This window comes from Pongo pygmaeus, chromosome 11 (genome assembly GCF_028885625.2).
Source record: "Pongo pygmaeus isolate AG05252 chromosome 11, NHGRI_mPonPyg2-v2.0_pri, whole genome shotgun sequence".
Classification (NCBI taxonomy): domain Eukaryota; kingdom Metazoa; phylum Chordata; class Mammalia; order Primates; family Hominidae; genus Pongo; species Pongo pygmaeus.
Genome location: NC_072384.2, coordinates 64106937 through 64133554, shown reverse-complemented (window position 1 = coordinate 64133554; position 26618 = coordinate 64106937). Strand labels below are relative to the sequence as shown.

General features: G+C 35.9%; 1 protein-coding gene across 2 annotated transcripts in view; it reads left to right on the top strand.

Moving 5' to 3' along the window:
* The window catches only part of GRB14 (growth factor receptor bound protein 14), a 128448-nt gene that overhangs the window by 30105 nt on the left and 71725 nt on the right, over nt 1-26618 (top strand). Inside the window, exon 1 of one of the 2 annotated variants that reach the window (XM_054478740.2) lies at nt 22389-22660. The exons of the other annotated variant lie outside the window; for it this stretch is intronic. Coding sequence (XP_054334715.1) covers nt 22598-22660 — 63 coding nt within the window. The 5' untranslated portion in view covers nt 22389-22597. Of the gene's footprint in view, nt 1-22388; nt 22661-26618 lie in introns of those variants that run through there. 2 annotated transcript variants of the gene reach the window in all.

Below are 26618 nucleotides of genomic sequence, written 5' to 3'. Positions count from 1 at the left end.
CTCTATTACAGGCACCTCTACATGAGGTGTTATTGGTTGGGGGAAAGGAGAATAGCAATTTTTCTTTTTGACCTTCAAGATTTTGTCACTCAGTAGACACTTTCAATATAATGTTTTGGTCAAAACCCCTTACTTAATGGACTAAAGTGGAAGGTACTTCTATGGTATGATGGCAATAGAAACAAAAGCTAGTCTAATCTTCCTGTGTGCTCTTTCTCCATCCCTAGTCTTAGAAAGTCTTTATATTCTACACAGAAGATTGATGTGGAAGAGTATTTCTAACTGCCAATTTATCTATTTAACTGTTGTTTTGAGAGGAAAGCTCAGTTAAATACACAGACAGAATTTCTGTGCATAATCTCCAATCAGCTTTATATTAGAACTGAAAACAGTTTCTTAGTGCTAACAGACATTCATTAGGCCAAATAATTTTGCTGTGTTAACAAACTGTATAATCAATTTAGGATTGCAGCCAAGTATTAGCATGTTATTCCACGTGTGACTTAGCTGTTTTCAAAATAAATCAAGTGGCAGTTTGCAAACATGATTTAGAATAGCGGGACCAGTGCAGTTGTATATTCAGAGCATTTTAATATGAAAATAATGGAGTTAATATTTTCTATTCAAATAATGAAGAAAATGATTGTATCTTATTTGTGAAAATTTAAAAAGGTGAAAGCACTTGTACAAAGCACTATCAAAGTGGTTTCAACCATAGGTTTAGATGAAATGATAGTGCGGAAGAGACATGATTAGGCTTATAGAATTCCTCCAGTGTCAGGGTGCTATGTGCTGTATATAAAGCATAAACTGAATATCAATTTGTGTAGGATTATAATCTGAATAATGGCTTCATTGTTTCCTTCAACCAAACTATTGAACTTGCTTTATTTGAGTGTGGCGTAAGGTCATGAAATTTATTTGTTTATTTTATATCAGAATTGAATTGATACATCCACGTAAGTATGTTCTCATTCACGGTACTCACTGGGAGATAACTTTAATTCTACTGTTATAGTTACTGCTCAGTAATTTTGAGACAACTAACTTTCTTTTCATTATTTATAACCATCTTTTAAGCATTCCCATTGGTGACTGGTCTTAATTCCTTGACAGTATCTGCTTTTGAGAATGAGCAAAAAGTCGTTTAGAGCCAATTCTGGGAAATGAAGTAAAACACTCAAACTAGAGAATATATGAAGAAAGTAATGAGGCTCTGAGTTTCTTATGCAACCTGGACACATTTATTCCTTAGGAAAAATATGAAAATTGCTTGTGGAGGGTAATGGTATGGACTGAATGTATGGTTCCCGCTGCCTACAAATTCATATGTGGAAATTACCCTATGTGATGGTATTGGGATGTGGGGCCTTTGGAGGTAAGGAAGATGGAGCCCTCATGAACAGGCTTAGTGCCCCTATAAAAGGGACCTGAGAGCTAGCTAGCTCTCATTCACCACGTAAAGACCCAGTGAAAAGTTGTCTGCCTGTAACCCAGATGAGGGTTCTCACCAGAACTCGACAATGCTGGCACCCTGATTTCAGACTTCCAGCCTTCAGAACTGTGAGAAAGAAACTTTTGTTGCTTATAAGCCACCCAGTCTATAGTGCTTTGTTATAGTGGTCCAAGTGAAGTAAGACAAGGTTATTCTTGGAATAAGAGTTCTGTGGTTAGGATCTTTGACCCCTCCAAACCTCATGTTGAAATTTGATCCCCATTGGTGGAGATGGGGCCTACTTGTGTTTGGGCCATGGGAGTGAAGTCTTCATGAATAGATTAATGCCCTTCTTGGGTGGGAGGCAAATTAGTTGTCTCTCCGTGAGCTCTGGACAGAGCTGGTTGTAAAAAGAGCCTGACACCTTCTTTCTCTCTCTTGCTTCCTCTCTTGCCATGTGATCTGTGCACATGCTGGTTCCCCTTTGCCTTCCACCATGAGTGGAAGCAGCCTGGGGCTTTCACCACATGCTAATCTTCCAGCCAGCAGAATTGTGAGTCAAATAAACCATTTTTCCTTATAAATTACTCAGTCTTGGGTATTCCTTTGTAACAACATATATGGACTAAGACAAAGGATATAGGATATCAAAACTTTTTCTGTGACATTGCCTGTGAAACTGCAAAGTAGAGCTTATAGAATTTTTTAAAAGGAGAAATAAAGTATTATTGTAGTTGTAATTTAAATGCATTCACATAGGACAGTTTCTTGAAAGCAAAAATATAATAATTATAAACCATTATTAATAAGAGTTGAATACTAATCTTATATTTTAACTTTTCTAAAATGTCTGTAAATGTAAACATTGACTACAAGAGTACTCTATGTACTGTGATATGTACATTCAACCTACACAAAATACAGTCCTACCTCATCAAAGTTACTTGCAACTAATATGCTGGATTTATAACCATAACTACCATTAAATGAATGTTATCCAAAAGCAATTTTTGGAATTATTTATCTGAATTGGGAATTTTAATAAAGGTGTCTTGGAGGTTTAAACAGAAGTCATCTTTTTCTCAAAATAGCCTTCCCTGCAGCAAGCTGAGTATTTAAAACTATTGCATTGATTTTAGAACGATGTTACTTAAAATAGCTTGCAGCTTCTTCCTATTTATGCCAGAAAATAATGATCTCTCTTTTGTTAATAAACTGTCAAATAGATACAGGTGGCTAAAAATGAAAATACAGGCTGATTTTAAACAATTTAGAATGAGGCTCCACATAAGGAGGTCTACCTGAATAACTTCTGAGACAATCACTTTTGAAGATTTCACTCACTTGCTGCATATATATGTCCTGGCATATTTGTTAAATAAGTATAATTATTGCATAGTTACACATCATAAATATTTGAACTTGAGGTAAAAAAAATGCATATTCTCCTATAGTTACGGTTAAGAGTACTTTTCTCTCTCCACCTACGTATGACTCTATAATGATGTCCACATTTGCTTTCTCGATGTTTCTGCTGTGACCACTGGCAGAAACAGCATAGGCGACCAGATGGTCTGTTGATTTAAGTAGAGAAATTCTTTGGCCCTTATTTAATTCAGTTGTTCTACTCAATCTGCTCAGGAGAGTCTAATGAGAGAACATAAGGCTGCTGCTGTTAAGATGAGGTACATTGGCAACATTTCTGCATTTCTTGCCCACCCTTGGCTGGGCAATATTGTTAGTTTTCTTATCTTTATAAAACCATCAAATGAATCATTTAAATAATAAAAATGGTTTGCATGTGACATAATATTTTCAAGAGGAGTTCTAGGTTTAAATCCTGTTACCTACAGAGAGTTTTAGAAGATTGGAAACACATTTATCTGTTAACAGTTGACAAGAAGTTGATTATCTCATTTAGCTTGAGAAATATTTTGATGACCACCATGCTTCCAATGTGGAAAGATAGGAAAGAGTAGTTGGGACGTCCTGAAGGAATGCAGACAGTCCTTTAGAACCGCTTGTTTATTTCAGAAATTATCGTGGCAAACGCTGCCTTTGAAAAGATCCTTCCAGTGCTCACCTCCTTTTAATGTGGACCACAGTGACGCCATTTCACCGCCTCTTTCATGTGATGTTTTACTTCTGTGAGAAAAGCTTTATGTCCAGTGCAGTTTTCTTTCCCATTGGTTTTGATATCAAGAATGAAAAATTTCTTGGGGAGATAATCCTAATTGTCAGTTTTCGATTAGTAAGCTTAGCAGACCTTGCATTGGGAAAAATAAAAATGGGTGAAGATCTTTGCCTTAAATTCTTTATTGGAGTTTAAACTAATTGACGGCCTGACTCCCTCCTTCCTTCCTTTCCTTTATTGGCAGTAATATTATTCGTTAGTATGTAGTATGAAAATTGGTAGATATAAGCAATATGACATTATTAAAGGCAATTCCTATATTAAAGACAATTCCTACCTTAAAGACAATGACTGTGGAGACATGGGGGTTCAGCATGTTTAGGGGCTACATTGTTCCAATAAACTGAATTTTAAAACAAATTATTAACTGAAAGACAACTTTCTTAGGCAGAGGAACTATCTTGAACAAAGTAATTCACCTTAGATAATGAACGTCCAGCACAGTGCCTGAGACATAAAGGATGTTCATTACTGAGGGGCTCTGTATTTAAGGATGTCTTCACTTGACTCGTACTCTTGTTTAATCACTTGCCTGTGTATAGAATTCTAAAGTCAACTTTGAAGATATTGATCCATTGTCATCTGTCATCCAGTTTTGCAAAGGAAAGTTTTTTTGCCGATCTGATTTCTTGTTATTTAAATAAGACTTTTTTGTTTTGATTTGTTGTTGGTTTTTAACTTTCTCACTGGAAACTGCAGTTTTTCTCTTATTGTTGCTATTATGATAGTTCATTAAAATATGTTAAAAATTGTCTTTAAAAAATAACTATTTCTGCTCTGTACTTGGTAGGCTCATTTAATCTCATGCCTACAGTCTTTTATTCAGCAAAGAGAAAATTATGTGTTTAATTATTTTCTTTCTTCTGTTTTCTCCTTCTGGGTCCAAATTTTGCCAAGCATTATGTCAGCCTTGTGGTTTTCAGCAAGTTAACCTCTAACATCTTTGATCATCAATTGCATTATTATAAAGTGGAAATTATAATCCCCAGGAGGCCAGTACCCAGTATGGTAATTATTCTTTCTCCTTCAGATGTCTTGCTTCTCTAAGCTTATCATTTTGATCAAGGGATTTGAATCTAAATATAGACTTCTGGCTCTTAAAGTGATGTCTAGGCTGTTTTTAGCATGAAGGTTATTGGGCATGACTCTGGTCTTCCTCAAGGTAGCACTGGCTCATTTCCGAAAGCTCCGACACTGTAGCCTGTGTTTTGTGGCAAATGCAGAGATCAGCACATAGAAACGAGTCAAAGCATATATGGGAAGGGGAGACATAATGTTAAATAACAAGGAAACTCTTAGAGTTTGTTTTAAGGTAAAAGTCTATAAAAGACAACAGTGGGATCTATAGTATTTTTATGTGGGTTCATCTGATGAATGGCTGCCACATTTATCTTCCCAGAAGAACAGCTGTCATCATGTCATATTCTTTGTTAAAAATCTTAACTGGATCCCCACTGCCTACAAAATTAACATCAGATTCCTCAGCTTAGTTTTCGAGTTGTCCAAAAGATTAACTCCAATGCAACTTTCTGGTATCGTATCCCACTATTCTCTACATATTCCTTCACTCAAATCCAAATATGTTACTCTGTGCTTCCCAGATCTATCCCATGCTCTTTCCTTGGATTCCTTCACTTCCTCCCATTTATTCCAGGACGTTCTTCTCTTTTAAGGTTCGACTTCATGACCTCTTCCTTTAAAAAACCTTTGCCAATCTCTATAACTCGAGGTTCTATTTCTATGTATGCCCCAAAGCACATGCTGTGTGCGTCTCTTATGTGTAACATACTGCATTGAAGTGACTTAAGGCATAATCTATGTCATGCTCATCTGTGATCTACTAAGGTCTAACAGTACTTCACTTATAATCTGTGCTCAGTAGATATGGTTGACTAAGTGACTGGATGCATTGTAGTCATGCTGCATTATGATGTTTTACATTGAGAAAATAAATTTGGAGGTTGTTTTGTTTTTGTTTTTAAAAAGAGCTGACTGGTGACCAAAACTGTGCTTTGTTGACTACATTGACTTTACAGGTTTTTATATTATCTATATGATCACTTCTTAATATTTATTTATTTTCTCAGCTTTATTGAGGTGTAAATGACAAGTAGAAATTGCATATATTTAAGGCATACAATGTGATGTTTTGATATATGTATATATTGTGACATGATTAACATGACTAAGCTAATCCCATCATATAGTTGTCATTTTTTTGGTTTGGTAAGTATCCTTAAAATCTACTTTCTTAGCAAATTTCAAGTATGGGTTTCCACAAATAATGATAAACACTTGCTAATGACACAGGAGTATTGTCAGATATTTGGGAAATAGTTATTTAGCTTTCAGTCTATTTCCTGTCAGAAGTTTATATAAAGAAAAATGAAAATCAAATATAATGGCTGCTTGTAACTGAAAACATTGTGCATTTAAACGAAATTTTTTTGTATCATTTAGCTTGTTTTGCTCTTGAACATTATTTGAAAATAAACCAACTTATTACTTGGGATTGATGGTAGTAAGTGTGCTGAGTGTTGAGATTTATTTCAAAATGCATGGCCAGGTGCAATGGTTCACGCCTGTAATCCCAGCACTTTGGGAGTCCAAGGTGGGCAGATCACGTGAGGTCAGGAGTTCAAGACCAGCCTGGCCGACACGGCAAAACCCCATCTCTACTAAAAGTACAAAAAAAAAAAAAAAAAAAAAGCCAGGCATGGTGGTATGCGCCTGTAATAATGGCTACTCAAGGGGCTGAGGCAGGAGAATCACTTGAACCCAAAAGGAGGAGGTTGCAGTTGAGCCAAGACCACACCACTGCACTCTAGCCTAGGTAACAGAGTGAGACTCCTTCTCAAAAAAACCACAAAAACAAAAGCATATAAAACAACCCCAAATGCATTCTCTCTTCTAGTTCTTTTCCACTGATGAAATCAAAGATACTGAACAATCCAATCTTTAAATTGGAGAATTCCTTGTAAGGAAATGTGTAACTTTTATAAAGGTACTAGCAGTTTCTTGATAAATATAAGAAAGAGTAGAACAAGACATTGTATGGCGGTTTGTTATGTGTGATTTATAATATTTGGGGAAGATCGGCCATAATTTTGTGTCTTTAGTCAGTAGAATGACATTGATTTGTGGCAAGTCAACATATTCCTTTGTATTTTTGCAATGGTGATAATATTTAGGAGAACAGCACTTAAGCCTCCTGAAAAGTATTTTTTTTTTTTTTTAACATCGTAGGGACTTATCCTTAGTCACACATCTCCTAAATATTTAAATATTTTAGTTTTGTTCAGGAAAGGAAACCATTTTCAAATGTATATTAATGGTTTTTTTCTTCTTATAAATGGAAAAGTACTTAAAGATAATTTTGTTTAAAAACCTCATTTTGCAGATAGGAAGATAAAACTGAATTTTATTGGGCTGAATACAAATTTTCATTTAAAATAAATATAGCATAGAAATTGAAATTGGGTTAAACTGTGGCCAATAAATTGAATTAAATGCAATGCTGGCCTGATGCAGTGGTTCACGCCTGTAATCCTAGCACTTTGGGAGGCTGAGGCAGGCGGATTACCTGAGCTCAGGAGTTCAAGAGCAGCCTAGGTAACATGGTGAAACCCTGTCTCTACTAAAATACAAAAAAAAAAAAAAAAAAAAGAAAAAAAATAGCCAGGCTGGTGATGGATGCCTGTAGTCCCAGCTACTTGGAAGACTGAGGCAGGAGAATTGCTTGAACCTGGGAGGTAGAAGTTGCAGTGAGCTGAGATCGAGCCACTGCACTGCAGCCTGGGTGACAGAGCAAGACTCTGTCTCCAAAAAAAAAAAAAAAAAAAAGCAATGCATTCTAAATTCTGCATAATAATATAGAATTTTATTATAATGCCTAAGGGCATATGAGGTCACCTAATTGTGTCAAGGAGACAAAATAAGTATTTTCAGCACCAGGAAAGGAGACTCCCTCAAGTAAGAAAAGTCCAATTTCATCGAACTTTTCCACAATGTTTACAGTCAGAAAATCTATGAAGAAATGATTTCTATTTTAATGTAAGAATGAGTATGATATTTTACAATTTCAGATGTTTTATCTTATATTCTTTTACTATTTGTCCCACCAGTTTTATGTTTCTTATTTTTTCTTTTCTTGCCTTTTTTTGAGTAATCAAGTATTTTAAAATTATTTTATTATTTTACTCTATTACCTTGTGGTTATACACTATTTTACTGGATTTTTTTTGGTAATTACTCTAGATATTGTAATGTGCATCCTTGATTCATTGAAATGATATTGTTAACACTACTTAAATCTGTTCATTTACTTTCCACCCTTAATGTTAATATTGTCATGTTTTTTAATTCTACATAGATCTTATACTTCACAGGACATTAATATGTCCACTCAATATTCACTCTGAATTAGCAATATATTTACTTTTTTCGCTGTTCTACCTCCCCCACTAACTTCTTTTTACAACTGTTGATTCTCTCTACCTTTTACTCTCCTTTTTTTTTCTTTCTCTGAGGTCTATTTTCTTCTACCTGAATATTTCTCTTTAATGTTTATTTTAGTGCTATTCTGCTAGTGACAAATTATCTCCAGTTTTCTTTGTGTGGAAATGGTTTTAATGTAAGAGGGCCGTAGGGAGAACAGTGATATTTAGTGATAAACAGGGTTAAGTTAGAATGAAGGGAAAGTTGAGAGAAGAGGTTGAATTTTGTGGGATTTTGTTCCTGATTAACTGTGAGATTCAGAAGCATAGTAAAAGAATTTTATAGTAGCTGGGGAAGTGTGGATGGTGAAGTAAAACGAGCCAATGGACTGCTCTTCAGTAGAGTCTGGGGCCTGAGAATGGATGACCTGGGAGTTCTGGACCTGTGTTGATTGACATAAATGGGGAAGGGGGAGGGCATAAAGACATTTGTGTTGAGGGACTGAAGACAAGCAATCACAGGGAAACCGTAAAGAGGAAAGTGTTTCTACCACCATACTAACTTCTGTGTTCTCCTCTTAGCTATTTCCATGGCAGTGTGGAGGCCAGAGGAGGTATTAGGTTATGGAGACCTGAAGGTTCCACTTCATTCCTAGGGAGTGAACTGTAAGAGCTGAAAATAGGCCGGGCGCGGTGGCTCATACCTGTAATCCCAGCACTTTGGGAGGCCGAGGCGAGTGGATCACGCAGTCAGGAGTTCAGGACCAGCCTGGCCAAGATGGTGAAACCCCATCTCTACTAAAAATAGGAAAATTAGCCAGGCATGGTGGCGGGTGCCTGTAATCCCAGCTACTCGGGAGGCTGAGGCAGAGAATTGCTTGAACCTGGGAGGCAGAGGCTGTAGTCAGCCGAGATTGCACTACTGCACTCCAGCCTGGGTGACAGAGCGAGACTCCTTCTCAAAAAAAAAATAAATAAATAAATAAAAAAGAGCTGAAAATAAATGGATTGATTTGGGAGATGCTTAGGAAGTGAAATTAGCAGAACTTGGTGACAGAGTGGATATGGATATGGTGTGTGAATAGAGGGAAATGTCAAAAATGACTCTCAGATTTCTGGTTTATGCAACTTGATGTATGTGGTGGCCATTCTGAACCAGAAACGCTGGATGGAGGAAGACTAGGTTTGGGTGGCAAATGGTGACACCATCAGTTTGGCTTAGACTTTTTGAGTTTGAATTGCATGTGAGTCATCCAAATGGGGATATCAAATAGCCAATTAAATATATGAGTCTATATGAGATATCTGGGCAGAAGATAACAATTTGGGAACATCTTTCTATAAATTGTTAATTGAAGTCTTGGGTCTGAATAAGCTGGACAAAGGAGAATCAACAGAGAGAGGCCAGTCAAGAATGCCAATATGATGCTGAAGGACAAATAGAATGAAGACAAGGGTCCTTAAAATTGAGGAGTTTATTGGTAAAAGATAATTTAGCTGGAGGGAAATTTTAGTGTCTTTTTTCTTTCAATCAAGGGGCTTGACTATGTGTAAAAGCCAGTGAGAGGAAAAATCTGCTTGAGAAAAGTTAACTCTCCAGGAAAGAGAAGAGATCATAATGTAGAACTTCTAAGAAGCTGGGAAGGAAATAGACATATATTATTTCCCTCTTGCTGCTGTAACAAATTACAACAAATTTGGTGACTTAACACATATTTATCTCAGAGTTTTGGAGGACAGAAATTTGAAGTCAGTTCACTGGGCTGAAATCCAGGTCTCAGCAGGGCTTCCTTTGTTCTGGTGGGTTTAGGTGGCAGGGCAGGTGTGGAGATCTGTTGCCTTTTCTTTTCCAGCATCTAGAAGCTGCCTGCATTTGTTGGCTGTTGATCCTGAATCGCTTAGATTCCTGGTTTGGTTTTTGCCTTTCTTTTTCTCTCTGTTTTCACGGAAACATTACCTTCTCTCACTCTGATCCTCCTCTTTCTCTCTCTTTTAAGGACCCTTGTGACTATGTTGGAACCCCCTGTATAATTCAGGGTAATCTTCCCTGATCAGGACCATTAACATAATCACATGTGCAAAATCCCTTTTACAATGTAAGATTACGTATTCACAGCTTCCAGGAATTAGGACATTGACATTGGGTGATGGCAGGGGAATTATTCAGCCTCCTACAAGGACCAAGCACAGTTAGAGGGGCAGGCCCTAAAGGAAAGAAGGGAAAATTTCCTAATTTAATTGAAGAGAAAGAAGGTAGAAAACAGAAATATGGGTGGTTTGTATATGTCATAGTGGAAATACAATGTATTTCCTATTTCACTAAAGTAGAGGTTGTTTCACTTGTTTGAGGGAAGAGGCACTGGTAGTAGATCCATAGAAGAAAGTATCATCGTGACAACTAGAGCATGTTTTCACTTAGCTAATAGAACAGCCTGCTGTGTGCCAGGAGCCCAATGGGTAGAGGGATATAAAGATATCCAGCACAGGGTGATTATTACCTTTCTGTCACTGGGAGTTTTCAAAGCATGTTAAGTATACATTTCACTGGAAAAGTTTAGTAAGTTTTCCTGGGTGCTCAGTTACAAAAGATGACTTCATTGACAGTTCTAATATTTGCTAATTGTGTAAGTAATGCATACTTTCTAAATAGAATGTACTTTTTTTTTTTTTCCTGAGATGGAGTCTTGCTCTGTTGCCCAAGCTGGAGGGCAGTGGCACAATCTTGGCTCACTGCAACCTCCACCTCTTGGGTTCAAGCAATTCTCCTGCCTCAGCCTCCCGAGTAATTGGGATTACAGATGCGCACCACCACACCTGGCTAATTTTGTATTTTTAGTAGAGATGGAGTTTCACCATGTTGGCCAGGCTGGTCTCGAACTCCTGACCTCAAGTTATACACCCACCTTGGCCTCCCAAAGTGCTGGGATTACAGGCATGAGCCACCACGCCCATGCCTTTAAAGAATTGTATCATAAGGCTGGGCATGGTGACTCACGCCTGTAGTCCCAGCACTTCGGGAAGCTGAGGTGGGCAGATCACCTGAGGTCAGGAGATCGAGACCAGCCTGGCCAACATGGCAAAACCCCGTCTCTACTAAAAATGCAAAAATTAGCCTGGTGTGATTGGGCACCTGTAATCCCAGCTAGTTGGGAGGCTGAGGCAGAAGAATTACTTGAACCCTGGAGGCAGAGGTTGCAGTGACGCAAAACCACGCCACTGCACTCCAGCCTGGGCGACAGAGCAAGACTCTGTCTCAAAAAAAAAAAAAAAAAAAAAAGTATCATAGAATGCTACCAGAAATAATTGATCAGAAGTAAAGATATAGTAAGAATTCTTAAGAAGTTTTTCTGGATATTTGTGTAGTCAGAGCTCATGGCACTCTATTAAGTACTTACCCTTTAACTTGAGTAATCTGATAGCTTTTTAAAATTTAATTTTTCCACTGATAGTAAATGAATTATAAAAATTATAAGAATGAAAATAGATACATTAAAAATAACCACTTTGTGATCTCCTCTGTTCTCTTATTTTCCTTCCTAGAGATCAAGATTGTAAAAAATTTGGCATAGGTTCGTGGAAGTCCTTTTCTATGGGCTTACCTATGCTCATGTGTATAGCTGGTCCTCCAATAAGGTCATTTTCTTCAACATCATTTTTATCTAACATGGTTGAGGAAAGAAAAAAATCTATTCCAGGATTAGGCCACTGTCTGTGTGAAGTGTGCACTTTCTCTGTATGTCTGTGTGGATTCTCTCCAGAGACTCGTTTCCTCCCACTTCCCAAAGATGTGCAGGTCAGGTTAATTTTGATGTCTAAATGGTCCCAGTGTGAGTAAGAGTGTGTGTGTGTGTGTGTGTGTGTGTGTGTGTGTAAGTGTGCCCTGCAATAAAATGAGGTCCTGGCCAGGGTAGGTTCCCACCTTGAGCCCTGAGCTGCCAGGATAGGCTCTGGCCACCTGTGACCCTGAACTGGAATAAGCTGATAAATCACTAAATCATTAAATCATTATCTCACTTGTTTTTACTCATCCTTCTTAAATGTATATATAGCTCACATTTATTTCAGTGTTTAATATCAGAAGTGTTTTGGGTCTTTATTTAGAAGTCTGGTGATGTTTTTATGACCAGAAATGTGCCATAGGACCTTAACTTATATATTTTATCATTTAGCCCATGGTGAAACTGGTTTAAATCTTTATTACGTCTTTTGGCTTAAAGTCACGGTTTCTAAGAAATGATTGACAATGTTAAGTAAGGATTTACTATATATGTAGAAGTATAGGATATTTTATTGTTTTTACACAAATGGGGTCATACTAAGTAATATTGTATAATTTGTTTTTTTTAATTGGACACTGTGTTTTAACAGTTCTTTGTTAGTCCATACTTTAGTTCTCTTAATTCCTACCTAGTATTCCTTAGTCTGAATATATTACATTTTATTCATATGTGACCATTTCCAGTATATATGGTGTTTCCACATTTTGTAACAAATCATTCTTGTAAACAGTGATGCAGTGAACTCTTCCAGATACTTTTCTAATCATTTATGCTCCTTAGTCTGTAGAGAACCAGAAAAGGAGTACCTATGTCAAGGGCATGGCTTCTCAAGATTTTTACGGGTGCTGCCAAATTTCCTTCCATAACATCTGTTCCCATCTATATGCTTTTTATCAGTATTAGAGAATACCACTCTCTCACTTGACACTTGTAACAGCCTTTGGCTTTATCAGTCATTTACATTTTTGTCCAACTCATGAAGATGCCTTATGTTAATGTATGTTTCTTGTATTACTGATGAGATTATCTTTTTGAGTGTTTATGTTCAGTGGTATATTGTGTGTGTGTGTGTGTGTGTGTGTGTGTGTGTGTGCAAATTGTCTTTTCGTTCCTTATTTTTGTTCATTTTTCTTTTGGGTTTTTTTAAACTTTTCATTTGTAAAGAATGCTTTATGTATTTGGATTATTAGTTTATTCTTAAATATATTGCATATATACTTACTCAATATGTGTTTTGTATTTGAATTTTACTTGTGGAATCTTCTATAGAATTAAAATATTTATGAGTCAAAATTGTTTTTGTAATTCCTTTTAGGTCTTACTTTGGAAGACTTTTCATATTACAAGATTATTAAAGCATTCTGTTTTTTTTTTTTTTTGGACAGAGTCTTGCTCTGTTGCCCAGGCTGGAGTGCAGTGGCACGATCTTGGCTCACTACAACTACCGCCTCCCAGGTTCAAGCAATTCTCCTGCCTCAGCCTCCTGGGTAGCTGGAATTACAGGCACACACCACTAAGCCCAGCTCCTTTTTGTATTTTTAGTAGAGACAGGGTTTCACCATGTTGGTCAGGCTAGTCTCGAACTCCTGACCTCGTGATCTGCCCGCCTCCGCCTCCAAAAGTGCTGGGATTATAGGCGTGAGCCACCATGCCCGGCCATTAAAGCATTCTTGAGTTATTTCTTCTAACATATTTATAAACTAATTAATTTTTTAGAATTTCTTTTTAGTTGTCTGATGTTACAGTCTATTTTAGAGTATGGTGTTAGGTTAAAAAATCTAGATTTTGTTTACTCAGATGGGTATAGTTAGTCTTTTTAGAAAGTCTTATTCTTTATTGATTTTCAGTGGCATCTGTTGCATACATGCACACACAAACACACATGAGTCTGTCAGCACCTTTTTAAAAATTGGCTAACTACAGTTTTATTATGTATTAGTCCATTCTCACACTGCTATAAAGAACTACCAAAGACTGGGTAATTTATAAAGAAAAGAGGTTTAATTGACTCACAGTTCCACTGGCTGTGCAGGAGGCATGGCTGAGGAGGCTTCAGGAAACTTACAATCACGGCAGAAGGGTGAAGGGGAAGCAAGCATGTCTTTACATGATGGCAGGAGAAAGAGAGTTGAAGGGGAAGTGCTATACACTTTCAGACAACCAGATCTCATGAGAACTCACTATCACAAGAACAGCAAGGGGGAAATTCGCCCTCTTCATACCAGATCCCTCCCCAACCATTGGGTATTACAATTCAACATGAGAGTTGGGTGGGGACACAGAGCCAAACCATATCAATTAGGTACACCAGGTATGTGAAGATCCCCCTCATTGATCTTGTTTGTCTGCCTTTCTTGGCTACAATTATACATTTTCTTAACTTTGAAATAGTTTGACTAGCACTGAAATGATCTGTTCCTTAAAGGTTATATAGAATTTTTTTTGTGAATCAAACCATCTAGGATTTGGCCACAATTTTTGGGAGTATCTCTTTGACAACTGTCTTTCTTCTATGGCAGTTAGTTTCTTTGAATTTTATGGAGTCAATTTGTATAAATTATATTGTCCAGAGAATAATCTATTTCATTATGTTTTATTTGCATAAAATTGGGGAAAGTAGTGTCTTATGATTCTTTCATTTCTCTGGTATTTCTTATTTTGCATATTGGTACCTTCTCCCTTTTTCCTCCGAGATTTGTTTCAGTATTTATCTATTTTATTGTTTTCCCCAAAGACCAGATTCAGGACTTACTAGTTTTATCATTTTACCTTTTTTTTTCGAGTTTTAATTTCTACTTTTATATTTATTAGTTTATTCTTTCTGATTTCCTCAGGTTTAATTTAATGATTTTTTTAAAATTTGGGGATGTTAATAAATTTATTTTTGTTTAATATACATGTATTTAAGCTTATGAATTAGAGTCAGAATTGTTTTAGCAGTATGAGATATGATATATAGTGTTTATTATATTTATTATTATTACATAGACATTTTACCCTTTCAATTTTCATTGTTTTCTTTGCCAGAAGAGTTATTCGAAGAGGCTTAAAATTTTCAGATGCTAGGAGCTTCTTAACCCCAGATTGATTAGTGATTTTTCCTTTTACTGTATTGTGATTAGTAACTATTATCTGTATTCTGGAATTTACTGGGGTTTTATCTTCAATGTCCAATGTGATCAAGTTTTTTTTTAAACCAATTTCTTAAACAGAAGGGATATTCTCTGATTTCACCTTAAAGTTAAATATATGGCAATTAAATCTATTTTATTATGTTACCCTATTTATATATTTTATATTTATACCTACTTTTTAATTCTCTTGTTATTCAGGCTTTGAGAAGGTTGGATAATAGTCAATTAATAGTGTGTTTCCATCTGATTATCTTTATACCTATTTTAGAGTTTGCTTTACAAATGTGTAGTATATGACACCAAGACGTTCATAATCATTTTATTTTTATTGTGAATTACACCATTTAGCATTATAGTGTTTTCTTCCTTGCTCCTTCCTTCCTTTTTATTTTTATTTGTCCTCTTCGCTTTTGCCTATTCTTATGAATAGGCAACGTGAAGAAACACTTGGTTATAGGGGGTTCTCTTTCCCATAGAATAGAGCAGAATCTGTTTTATGATTCAACTGAAAGTTTTTCTTTCAATAGGTGAGTTTAGCTCTGCAACATCTCCGAGATAACATAAAAGTTTGGCATTAGTACTGTTATTTTATGTTTTCCAATTTATAGATTTTTGAAAAAAATTCACAGGATGTTCTGCTTTCTTAGCTTTGTGTTTGCTTTCTTTTTATTAAAAAGGTTATATTTCTGTTATGATTATAAATGTAACTGTAGGAAAGTTCTTAATCCTCTCATTTCCTTAAAAATAATCTATTATTCCTTTCTGCAGCTTTTTCCTCTTCATCCTCCCTTTTCTACCAGCTGACCTTGGCATTATAAAATAAATTACTTAGAATTCTCCTATGATTTATCAGTTTAAAATATCTTTTGATCTTAGTTAGCAAAGCAGTCAGCTTATATAGTATATATTGCATACCATGTCCTTGCTCCTTCAGCTTTCATCTTTTTGAAAAGTTTTATCATTCATATTTTCATATTGAAATTTCATAACAATTCCTATATTGTTATGGTTCATATTACTTATGTTTTATTATAGCAACATAATCACATACCTGATTGGAATTTAGTACCATGATTGATTTCAGTGTTTATTTCAGTTATTTCACTCTGGTTTTTACAATCATCACTTGGATGACTAAAATGTATCTTCTAGTAAATTCCTCAAGAAGATCCCATGAAAACAAGATTTTATATATTTGTAATATGTTCAAAATTTTGAACATTGTCTGTTGCCTTTATAATTAATGAGTTTGGCTGAATTTAAAAATCTCATTTGTATTTTCTTTTTTCAAGGATTTCATGCACATTCTGCATCCAGTGGAGTATCTAGAGGGCAGTGGTGTCCACTGAATCTGACTGTTGAATGTTGCTGTGGAGAAATTTGATAACAGACTGATTCCCCCCTTAAAATAAGCTACTAGAAAACTTTTGCCTTGCTGTTCAAAAGGTTTCAGTAATTTTACTAAGAAGTGTCAGTGTCTTAGTGTTGACTGTTTCTCTGGGGAACTATGTGACTTTCACTGAGTTTTTTTTTTTTTTTTTTCCTTCATTTTGAGACAGGGTCTCACTCTGTTGCCCAGGCTGGAGTTCAGTGGAGTGCAGCCTCAAACTCCTGGGCTCAAGCAATCCTCCTGCCTCAGCCTCTTGAGTAGATGGAACTACAGGTGTTCACCACCACAACTGGCCATATTTTTTTTTTTTTGTAGAGACAGGGTCTTTCTTGCTCTATTGTCCAGTCTGATCTCAAATTCCTTGACCTCAAGCCATCCTCCTGTCTCAGCCTCCCAAATGGCTGGGATTACAGGTGTAAGCCACCATGCCTAATGATCAATAAGTTTTGACTACAAAAAAATTCTTATATTTTATTTTATTTGTTCTTTTCTGCTGTTTTGGTTTTCTTCTGTGTGGATTTCAGTTTCTGTCTAATGTTTCTTAAATTTAAGATAATTTTTCTGGCTGGGCATGATGGCTCACATCTGTAATCCCAGCACTTTGGGAGGCCAAGGTGGGCAGATCAGGTCAAAAGATTGAGACCATCCTGGCCAACATGGTGAACCCCGTCTCTACTAAAAATACAAAAATTAGCTGGGCATGGTGGCGTGCGCCTGTAGTCCCAGCTACTCGGGAGGCTGAGGCAGGAGAATCTCTTGAACCCAGGAGGCGGAGGTTGCAGTGAGCTGAGATCGCACCATTGCACTCCAGCCTGGGTGACAGTGTGAGACTCCGTCTCAAAAAAAAAAAAAAGATAATTTTTCCTTTCACTTTGGTTATTCACTGTTAGAGTGGAGGGGAAAAGGGAAAAAATGGCTAGTGGTGGATCAGATCAGCTCATCAATGTAAAGACTGACTCTATGTCATTTACTTAAGGAAGTGAAAATTCATAGTAGAGTATGATGAGCTGGTAAAACCAGAGTTTCTGAATTTACCTCTGAAGATCTAGGCTACATATTTATTGCTGCAACAATCTATGTTAAGAATTTTCTGAGACTGGTGTTCTGAAGACAACATTTAGATTTAATGTTCACACTAGTGATCACTAATAGAACTGTGTCAGATAGTGAAAGAATATCAAAATTTTCCTGTAAAGAAGACTTTGTGCTTTTGTTCAGAAAAAAATCATAAGGCTAACAATTGTTAAGATGAGAAAGGAGGCTTGTCCACTACGTAACCGGAGTGACTAGTCTTTCCACATTTATTGTATGTGAACATAATGCCTACTGTGTACAAAGAACACTCTGCTAGGTATTCTGGGAGAAGCAGAGAAAATAAGAGACTCGGTCCTAACCTTAAGGATTATATTTGTGTTGAGTAGAAAAAGTAGGGCCTGTTGAAGGATTTATAAGTTATCAAAACAATGCATTAGTAAGTATCAGGCAAGAAAGGAGAAATGGAAAAGTTTAAGTCCTAAAAAAAATTACAAAACAGGGAATGATATGATTTATATGGAGGGATGACTTCTTGGTGGAATAAATTTTGATCTATGTCTTTGAGAGAGACGATGAACCTAGCTAGGCAATGAGTTATCCCAAGGGGGCACAACACAATAGTATGAGATACAGGGAAAGATGAAAGGACAGTGCAAGTTGTATTTTGTGTGAGGCAGGAGATTGGTTGGATTAAAAAAGTATTTGTAGGACTTGATATTCAAGAAGCATCTACATTATTGCTTTTTTTTTTTCTCTGTATAAAGCCACCTGGGGCTTTATACGGTCAGATAGACACTGAGATGGTCAGAGAGAAGTTAGACATGCCACTGCCCTCAAGGAACCTCCATTCTAAATAACATAGAATGCGTCCACATAGGAGACAGTAGCTGAAGTTTGAATAAACTGGTGTATGAGAAAGAACAAAGTGGTAGTATTGGAAGGACAGGTAGGGTTTGAATCTGTAAAATGAGATGAAATAATACATACTCTGCAGGGCTGTTAGAATAAAATGAAATAACATATGCAAAGTGCTTAACACTTAATGGGCGATTGATATGTCTTTGTCATCTTTCCTTCCTTCCCCACCTCTCAATTCTGAGATAACTTGTACTATAAAAAGGAGAGATCCTTGAAAGATGCACAGAAGTGAAATTTTCGGAAGAGGTGTGACTGGCCTTGGGCCTTCATTGTGGGGCTTAATGAACTGAGGAACATTATGAACAAAGAGGTGGGAATACAGAACATGCTTTTGGGAGCTTTGTTGAAGTTGAGTGGGAGAAGAGATTTGAAAGGGGAACTTGAAACCTAGAGGTTGGATGGTACTTTTGTATTAGATTGGTGCAAATGTAATTGTGGTTGTTGCCATTACTTTCAATAATAAAAACCGCAATTACTTTTGCACCGACCTAATAGCATTCTTCTTCTGCCCAGATTCCACTTTGTGTACTATAATAACTGATGGTTTATGTGTCACCCTGCATCAGCTTTTTTGGTAAACAGGAATCATGAATTGATTAACTTTGAATTCTCCGTAATAAACAGCACAGCACTTTACCCATAGTAAGGTCTTCAATATGTATTTATAAAGCAGGTTAATAAAACAAACAAATGCTTGGGTACGTCAGAAACAAGGGCTGTATGAATGTGACATTTTATGCTAATGTTGTATCAAGCTATGTATTTAATAATAAAATGTGGAAACACATGTTGTAGAGTGGAATAGTGGGGTGCCTTGGAGAGGGCCAGATGCAGTTTCCTCCCTGGCTTAGTGGCTATGGACTTTGTGAACTTGGACAAGTTCTTTTGCGGTATGTGCTTAAACCCAAGACCGTTTCTTAGCTGCCTGCTCTTCTGGCCTTAATTTCCTCATCTATTCAATACCTAGTACCTTATAGAGTTGTGAGCATTAAGTGAAAACTAGCTCAGTGCCTGGCACATAAGGGGTGCTCACATAAATATTGTTGATAATCACAATAATAGTTATTTTTATTTTTCTTAATTGAAATATTGATATGAACATATTTTAAGTGACAACATTTACTCTTATTCGATCCAATTATCAAAAAAAATTCTAAATAATGTACAGTGCTATTCTGTAATATTTTATTGTTGACTCTGTTGTGTTAAAAACACCTTGTAATGTTAGTTTCGTTTTTGGAGATAAAAGACCAATTCTCTGCAGTGGCATTTTAAGGAGTGTTTTGTTAGTGTCTGCCTTGGGCTCTTCCAGGCCTTCTGCAAACTTGATTTCCTTTGATCCTCACAGCAGTTCTGAAAGTGTTGGTCATAGTTTTTTATCCTCATTTTGCATCTGAAGAAAAGGCTCAGGTGACAAGGTTAGTGAATGGCAAAGTCATTTATAATAATTAATGAGAAAAAGGAATAGGCTGAAGTTAAATTTGGAATCAGTGTCTAAAATAACTAGGAAGTAAGATAAAGCACAGTCAATATGAGCACCTGCAAAGGATTACAGAAAAATGAGATTCCACCTGTCTTAAGTATGCAGCGTGCTATCTTGTTCAGTCTGCTGACTATGAAAAGTATCGGTAAGCTTCATTTTTCAAAGACAGTTGCCTTTTTGATAACATGGTCACAAAATGCCAAATTTTGCCCTTCATAATTTTCCCTGAAAATTTAGAAACTTAGTTTTCCAGTGTTCTGAAGGGATGACCTATCACACACACGTAAGCAGCTAGTCATCTATTTTTTATTAAGTGTTTTTAAGCCCTTTTAGGGCATGTATATATTGCACTGTAATCTATACAGAACCTGGATACTGTTTTGAATTGAAGCATTCATTTTATAAATAGTGTTTAACAGGCTCTATGGTGTGATACAAAACAGCATTTCTAACTTCCCCATCATCTAGACTTCAAACCTCAGAGTAAACTTTGAGACCTTGACCCTGTGTTCACATCAGTTTTCAAGTTCTGCATATTCCTCCCCTCTATTCACTTTTCAAAGCAAGTGCCGTTTCCTTCTTGAAGCCTGCCCTGATCTTACCCCTATTGTGCAGTTGCTTCTACCTTGGTGCACCCTTGATACTTAGCATTTAATCACTATTAGTCTCAACTTACTACTTAATGGGGTATTTTAACTTAAAAATTAATATCTCTATTCCACTATGAGACAGTGACCTTAATTGTCTTAATAATAGTGTGTTCCTGCTGCCTGATACAGGGTTTGGCAAATAGTACTTTGCTTGATAATTTAGTGAAATGAATTGCTTTCATTATGATGGAACCCCAATAAAATTTTTGAGACCAGAGATAACACTTTTTTTTTCTTTTTTTTTTTTGAGACGGAATGTTGCTCTGTCACCCAGGCTGGAGTGCAGTGGCGCGATCTCGGCTCACTGCAACCTCCGCCTCCCGGGTTCAAGCAATTCTCCTGCCTCTCGGGCTCCCGAGTAGCTGGGACTACAGGCACATGCCACCACGCCCGGCTAATTTTTTGTATTTTTAGTAGAGGCGGGGTTTCACAGTGTTAGCCAGGATGCAGCGATAACACTTTGTAATATTTGAAGGCTAAATTGAGAAAAGAAGACAGATAAAGCCAAATATTATGGGTGATATTCTTGAAATTATTAGTTACCATGGTCTTTGTTATTGTTGGCTTGCTGAAAAGCAGCTCAAGGTTAGAACAGAATCTTTTACTTCACAAAATGCTAACCCCCCATCGCTATATTAGTTGGTATTTTCTTTCTTGGTAATTTTCTTTTAAAAGATCATGATAAACCTCACTAGATAAGGATCAAATTAATTAATGCCTCCAAACTAGATCTGTGACTTTTTATATTAAGCCCATTACTGCCACTCCCAACTACCGTTCTGAGGGATTTTTGGTTTTGAAATTCAAAGCAGGGATCCTTGGAGTTGTAGTGTTTCTTTTTTCTTTTGAGGAATATGAGCTCACCATGCATATTAAACTCACTTATGGGTAAAGCAGTAAAGTGAACACTGCCTAGTAGCAGTCAAGATAACAAAATGGAAAGTTTGTGTCTGTGTTGCTGAGAATCTTCCATTTTGCCTTGTTACTACAACAATCACATTGTAATCTAGAAATTACCAGTTCTTCTCCTGCTGAAGGCAGTGGGTCAGGATTGAAGAGCATTGAGCAGTTCAGTAAAGCTTGTCCAGATGTCAGTCCAGAAGAGATTTTACAATTGTAAAAGCTCAGATTTTAACGTTGCAATTCTTTTTGTCATTTTTGAGTGTTTCTTTCATTTTTTATTTAGACTTCATTGAAATTTTTCTTGTTAATTATAGATATTTTCCATTGTAAACCTCCTCCAGCCTCCCTCCCCTAGAAACATTAGAATAAAATTTTCAGTTTTTATGAGAAGAAATGCAAAATGGTCATTAAAATTTTGAGAAAGTTTTGGCAGTGGTTATTTTTTAAATGCTTTTAATGGAATGAAATATGCTACATCACACACATTTGTGCTTTTTAAAAACATAAGTATTTGAGATTGATATATTATAGTTTAATCCCCTCTTTATATTTAACACTATTATTTAGGTTTATTGTTAAAATAATATTTAACAGTGTGTGATATCAAGGATAGCTGGAAGGTTTATAATACAAAAATTTTAGTGTTTAGGAAATGAAAGATATTAATATATATTAAAACTCTTTTATTATAACATAGAAGTTAACACTTTGTGCCAATTCTAACCTCAGGATTATTTTTTGTGCCTCCTGTATGTTCCAGTTGATCTCTTCATCAATTTTATGAATAGCATAAGTAAATTTAGTTCATTAATGTATTTATATACTTTAAATTGACCAATGTAAACAGATTCTTATCTGCCATATGTTGAAATGCTTTAGTAAAGACATAACTGCCTAGTCAACAAAGATGGCATTGAATTGCACTGTTTTGGAAAAAAAGTTGAGCGAACTAGATGCCTGTTAATCTGGTTCTTTAAATATCATAAACAAAAGTATCAGAATGTGTTTCCAAGGACAAAGGCGGGGTTTTCTGGGCTTTGATTGGTTGCTGCCTTGTCCTGTCCCACAGCCATCCTTAATTGGCTTTGGGTAGATTGGAATCACATAAGCAGGGTGACATTTATTACTTTCCTAGTTGTTTCATTGCACTGAGCCCTGAGATTCCCAAGGAGTAACCATAAAAGATTTCTTTTATTTTGTCCATGACCTACGAGAGAGGATCATTCTAAGAAGAGCAGGCATGAGTTTGAGTGCAAGAAGAGTCACTCTGCCTGCAATAACGCCAATAATTCTACAGAAAAGGGTATGTGACTTCTTTTTCCTTTTTTTCTTTAATTTTTCTTGCTGCTTTTTTTCCCTGTTACTGTGTGTTTATTAATACATAGGAAGCTTTACTTATGTACCCTTGAAAGAGCCTATAATTCATTAAAGTTGTAGGTAAAATTAAAGGACATATTATTGGAATTGAACTAGGAAAAATAATACTGCGCTGGAACATCGCTATAGTTAAAGACTTTCATCTAAAAGAAGTTTGATCTCGATTTCAGGTCATTGTGATTTAGAGACTGTATTGAAACTTTTTCTTTTTTTTCTTTCTACTGTAACTTCCATCTTCTTTGTTTTTAGTTCAGTAGGAAATCTGCTATTATGTCTTGTATTTGTTTACTAAGGAATAGTTTCTTTGTTTCACCATAATTCATAATATATCAATCTCTTCATTGTTGAATAGACTATACAATTATTTTACTGTTTAAACATGTGTTACCAGTTTATTCTCAGGTTTCTACCCATTTCTATTGAGCTTCTGCGTATTTGCTTAAGAAAAACTTTCCATTAAATTCCCCTGTGAAAGGGCTTTCTGTTAATTATTAATGCAGTCAATCCTGTGTATGAAAATATTTTATTTATTAGTTTTTTGTAAAGATTATTTTTATGTCTCACTTACAGCATTGCATTTTACAAGGTGGTATATGTAACCATGTCATGTAGCTATAGTAAGCTTTTCTTGTAAATCTCCAAAATAAGAACATTGCACTGGACTTCTTAAAGAATCAAATCTGTCGCATTGAGAAGGAAAGCACTAAAACTCAGTTTTGGCAATATGCTTTCCAAATGGTTTTGGTGACACTAGAAACTGTAGTGTTTATTTTTGAACTCAACTTTTAATAGTTAACTGTTAACTATCAGTGCATTCCATTAAGTCAAAGGTCATGTTGCAATTTATTTGAAACATGGCAAATCTAACAGTTAAAGTGGCTATATTTTTTAAAAACGAAGTGCCTCTTTACTATTTTTAATTTTTAGATTTTCAGCTTATTTTCTTATCCAGTCAACCATTTATATACTGAGAATATTTTATTTGGCATTGGAACAGCTATATGGTAATTTTGCCAACATGAGTTCTTTATCTTTCTTGAGGCCTTTTGCTAATTGTAAGCAAATTTAATTAAAAATATTTTGCTTTGGGTTTTAACTTTTATTTGGAATTGGACTTAGCAGTGCATTAATAATGACAATATAGGTTCCTGGACTCACTGAGGATGTGAAAAGGCATATTAACATTTATCAAGTCTATGTTCTCATGTTTGAGTTCTTCTTTATCCAGTTAATATTGCAGTTTAGATTGACTAAGAAACTTCTATCATATGGTTTGTTTTTGATGACATGTTGGTATGATGGAAAATGTACTATCTGGACTCTCCATTTATTAGCCCTGTGACTTTGGGCAAATCCAGTAAACTCTTGGAGTCTTTACTTCCTCATCTGTATAACAAACTGAGGAGTTTTCAGTAAATAATATCTTCAGTCTTATTTGTGTCTATAATTCTGTGAACCAAATATTTTATATTTTCATGGTTATAGTAAAATATGTAAATTATTTTTATTATTTTAGAATTATTATAAAACATTAGGAAAGAATGCTGTAATTTTCAAGGAGTTTGAACAATTAGCCTAGGGGAAATTGGTTATGGCAAAACTTGGCTAGAAAAATAACTTCTAGCACTGTTTGCCAAGTAGGAAAACAAGATTATTCTGGAAAGCGGTGGTTATTATTGATGTTACATCTGAGCTGCCAATGGTCACATCATTGTGATTTATCGTGGTATTTTAATAATAAGCTTCTTGTCAAGTTTCTATTATAATATTTATAAAAGTCAAAATTCCCTAGACTCAAATCTATGCTATTTTTTTCAGTGAGTGCACATATTTTGGTGTTTATATAATTTAGCACACCATTATGTGCTTCTCCTGATATTTTAACTCAGAAAATACCCATTTTTGTCCATTTGATTGTTCTGAAAATCTTAATATCTTTTATTTTAGGAGTTGGGTATTTTCTGATTTAAAAATCATCCATCTGCCCTGGTCACACCATGATTAATTTTTTCTTCCAATATAAGAAGTTATTTCATACTTGTAATTAATTTATTTTCCATATAGGCCATAATTTTACATGATCTTATAAATCAGTACAAGCATTTCTCAGAGAATTTGGGGAGCAACTTCTCATTTTCCCATGAAGGCAGGTGCTTTTTCCACAGGTTTGGTGTAAAGTTCACTCATCCTGAATGAGTGGCCCTTGACCAATAATTTATCAAATGGAATCCTAATCATTTAAAAGGCTGAGAGCATTTCTGAAAATGCTCCATAGCAATAGGGAGTAATTTTCTTATCAGGTAGTGTGTCTGATCCAAGTGGCTGTAAGAGTCTCTGGTAGTGATTAGGAACTTGAATTTTAAACATGGCCCTTCATGTGGTATAGATCTATTTTGTAGCAGAGAAAGTACGCCTTGATCTTTGAGAAAAAAGGTATTTTGGTAGATTCTCTATCAAGTAAATTGGAAAGAAAATTTTCACTTCCAAATTCTATTAGGATCTGATTTCTCTGATTTAAGTGAATTAGGGTTCTGGTGAAGAAGGCTTCCTCATGTGCCTTAGAAATGATCACATCCTCAGCAAACATTGTGAATGAATCTTTTACCTCATCGCATTTTTCTCAGATCTTTACTAGGTTGTAGCATTTTATTTTTTCAAATGAGAAGACTGAGTCTCTTGGGTGTTGAGTGACTTATGCAAGGTCACCCAGAAGGTCAGTGGCAGAGCTAGAAATAGAATCTAGATCTTGTGACTTCCAGTATGCTTCTCCTAGATACGTGTTACCTCCTGGAATTAATATGGAAATGAAATTGCCTTATGGTGGGTATAATTGCCATTCAAGTCTGGAATTAGCTTAGGCAAATCCTTTCATCTTCCTCTGCACCTCCACCAACTCCCTTATGCTCTAGCATAGAAAACATTTTATTCAGAAAGCAATTGTAAGCAGCCAAGTGTGTGTGTGTGTGTGAGTGTGTGATAGAAAGACAGTTTATACCTGGAACTCCAGATTGGCACATTACATAAAGAAAACATTTTAAGGTCCCAGAGAGTTAACATAAGGCTCAAGTATTGTAAAGTATAAACTAAGTGTAATATAAAATTCACATTCTTTTATAGAAACACTACCAGGTCAGAAGGCCTTATGTCCATATCCTGATTCGGTCGGTTAGACATATTTCATGTTTCTATCAGGTTAACATTTTTTGTTTGTTTGTTTATTTGTTTGTTTTTTGAGATTGAGTCTTGCTCTGTCACCCAGGCTGGAGTGCAGTTGCGCCATCTTGGCTCACTGCAACCTCTGCCTCCTGGGTTCAAGCGATTCTCCTGCCTCAGCCTCCTGAGTAGCTGGGACTACAGGCGTGTGCCACCACACCTGGCTAAATTTTTGTATTTTTACTAGACAAGGGGTTTCACCATGTTAGCCATGATGGTCTCCATCTCCTGACCTCGTGATCTGCCCACCTCGGCCTCCCAAAGTGCTGGGATTACAGGCATGAGCCACTGTGCCCATCCAACATTGTTTTTAAGTTATGTTTGCAAGCATTTTTGCATTCTTCATCCATGCTACAATTACAGGAGATGTTCATAAGCACACAAGATCCTAAAGTGTCTTCTGAAATCTCAGAGAAAAAAAGGAATACTTTTAATGATATATATTTTTTAAAGATTCAAATCCTTTTGAAAATTGTAAATTCATGAGTATAATACGGAGCAATGCCATTTATGAGAAGATCTAATTCCCCATTCATATAAGAGAATAGTTCATGTTATAATCATTTCTTTCCTCATACAATTAGACTCATTGCTATGATTTTCTAGAAGTGATTTAGTGGAGGAACGAACACATATCATTACATCACTATTTTTCCCAGAATCTTGTAAAT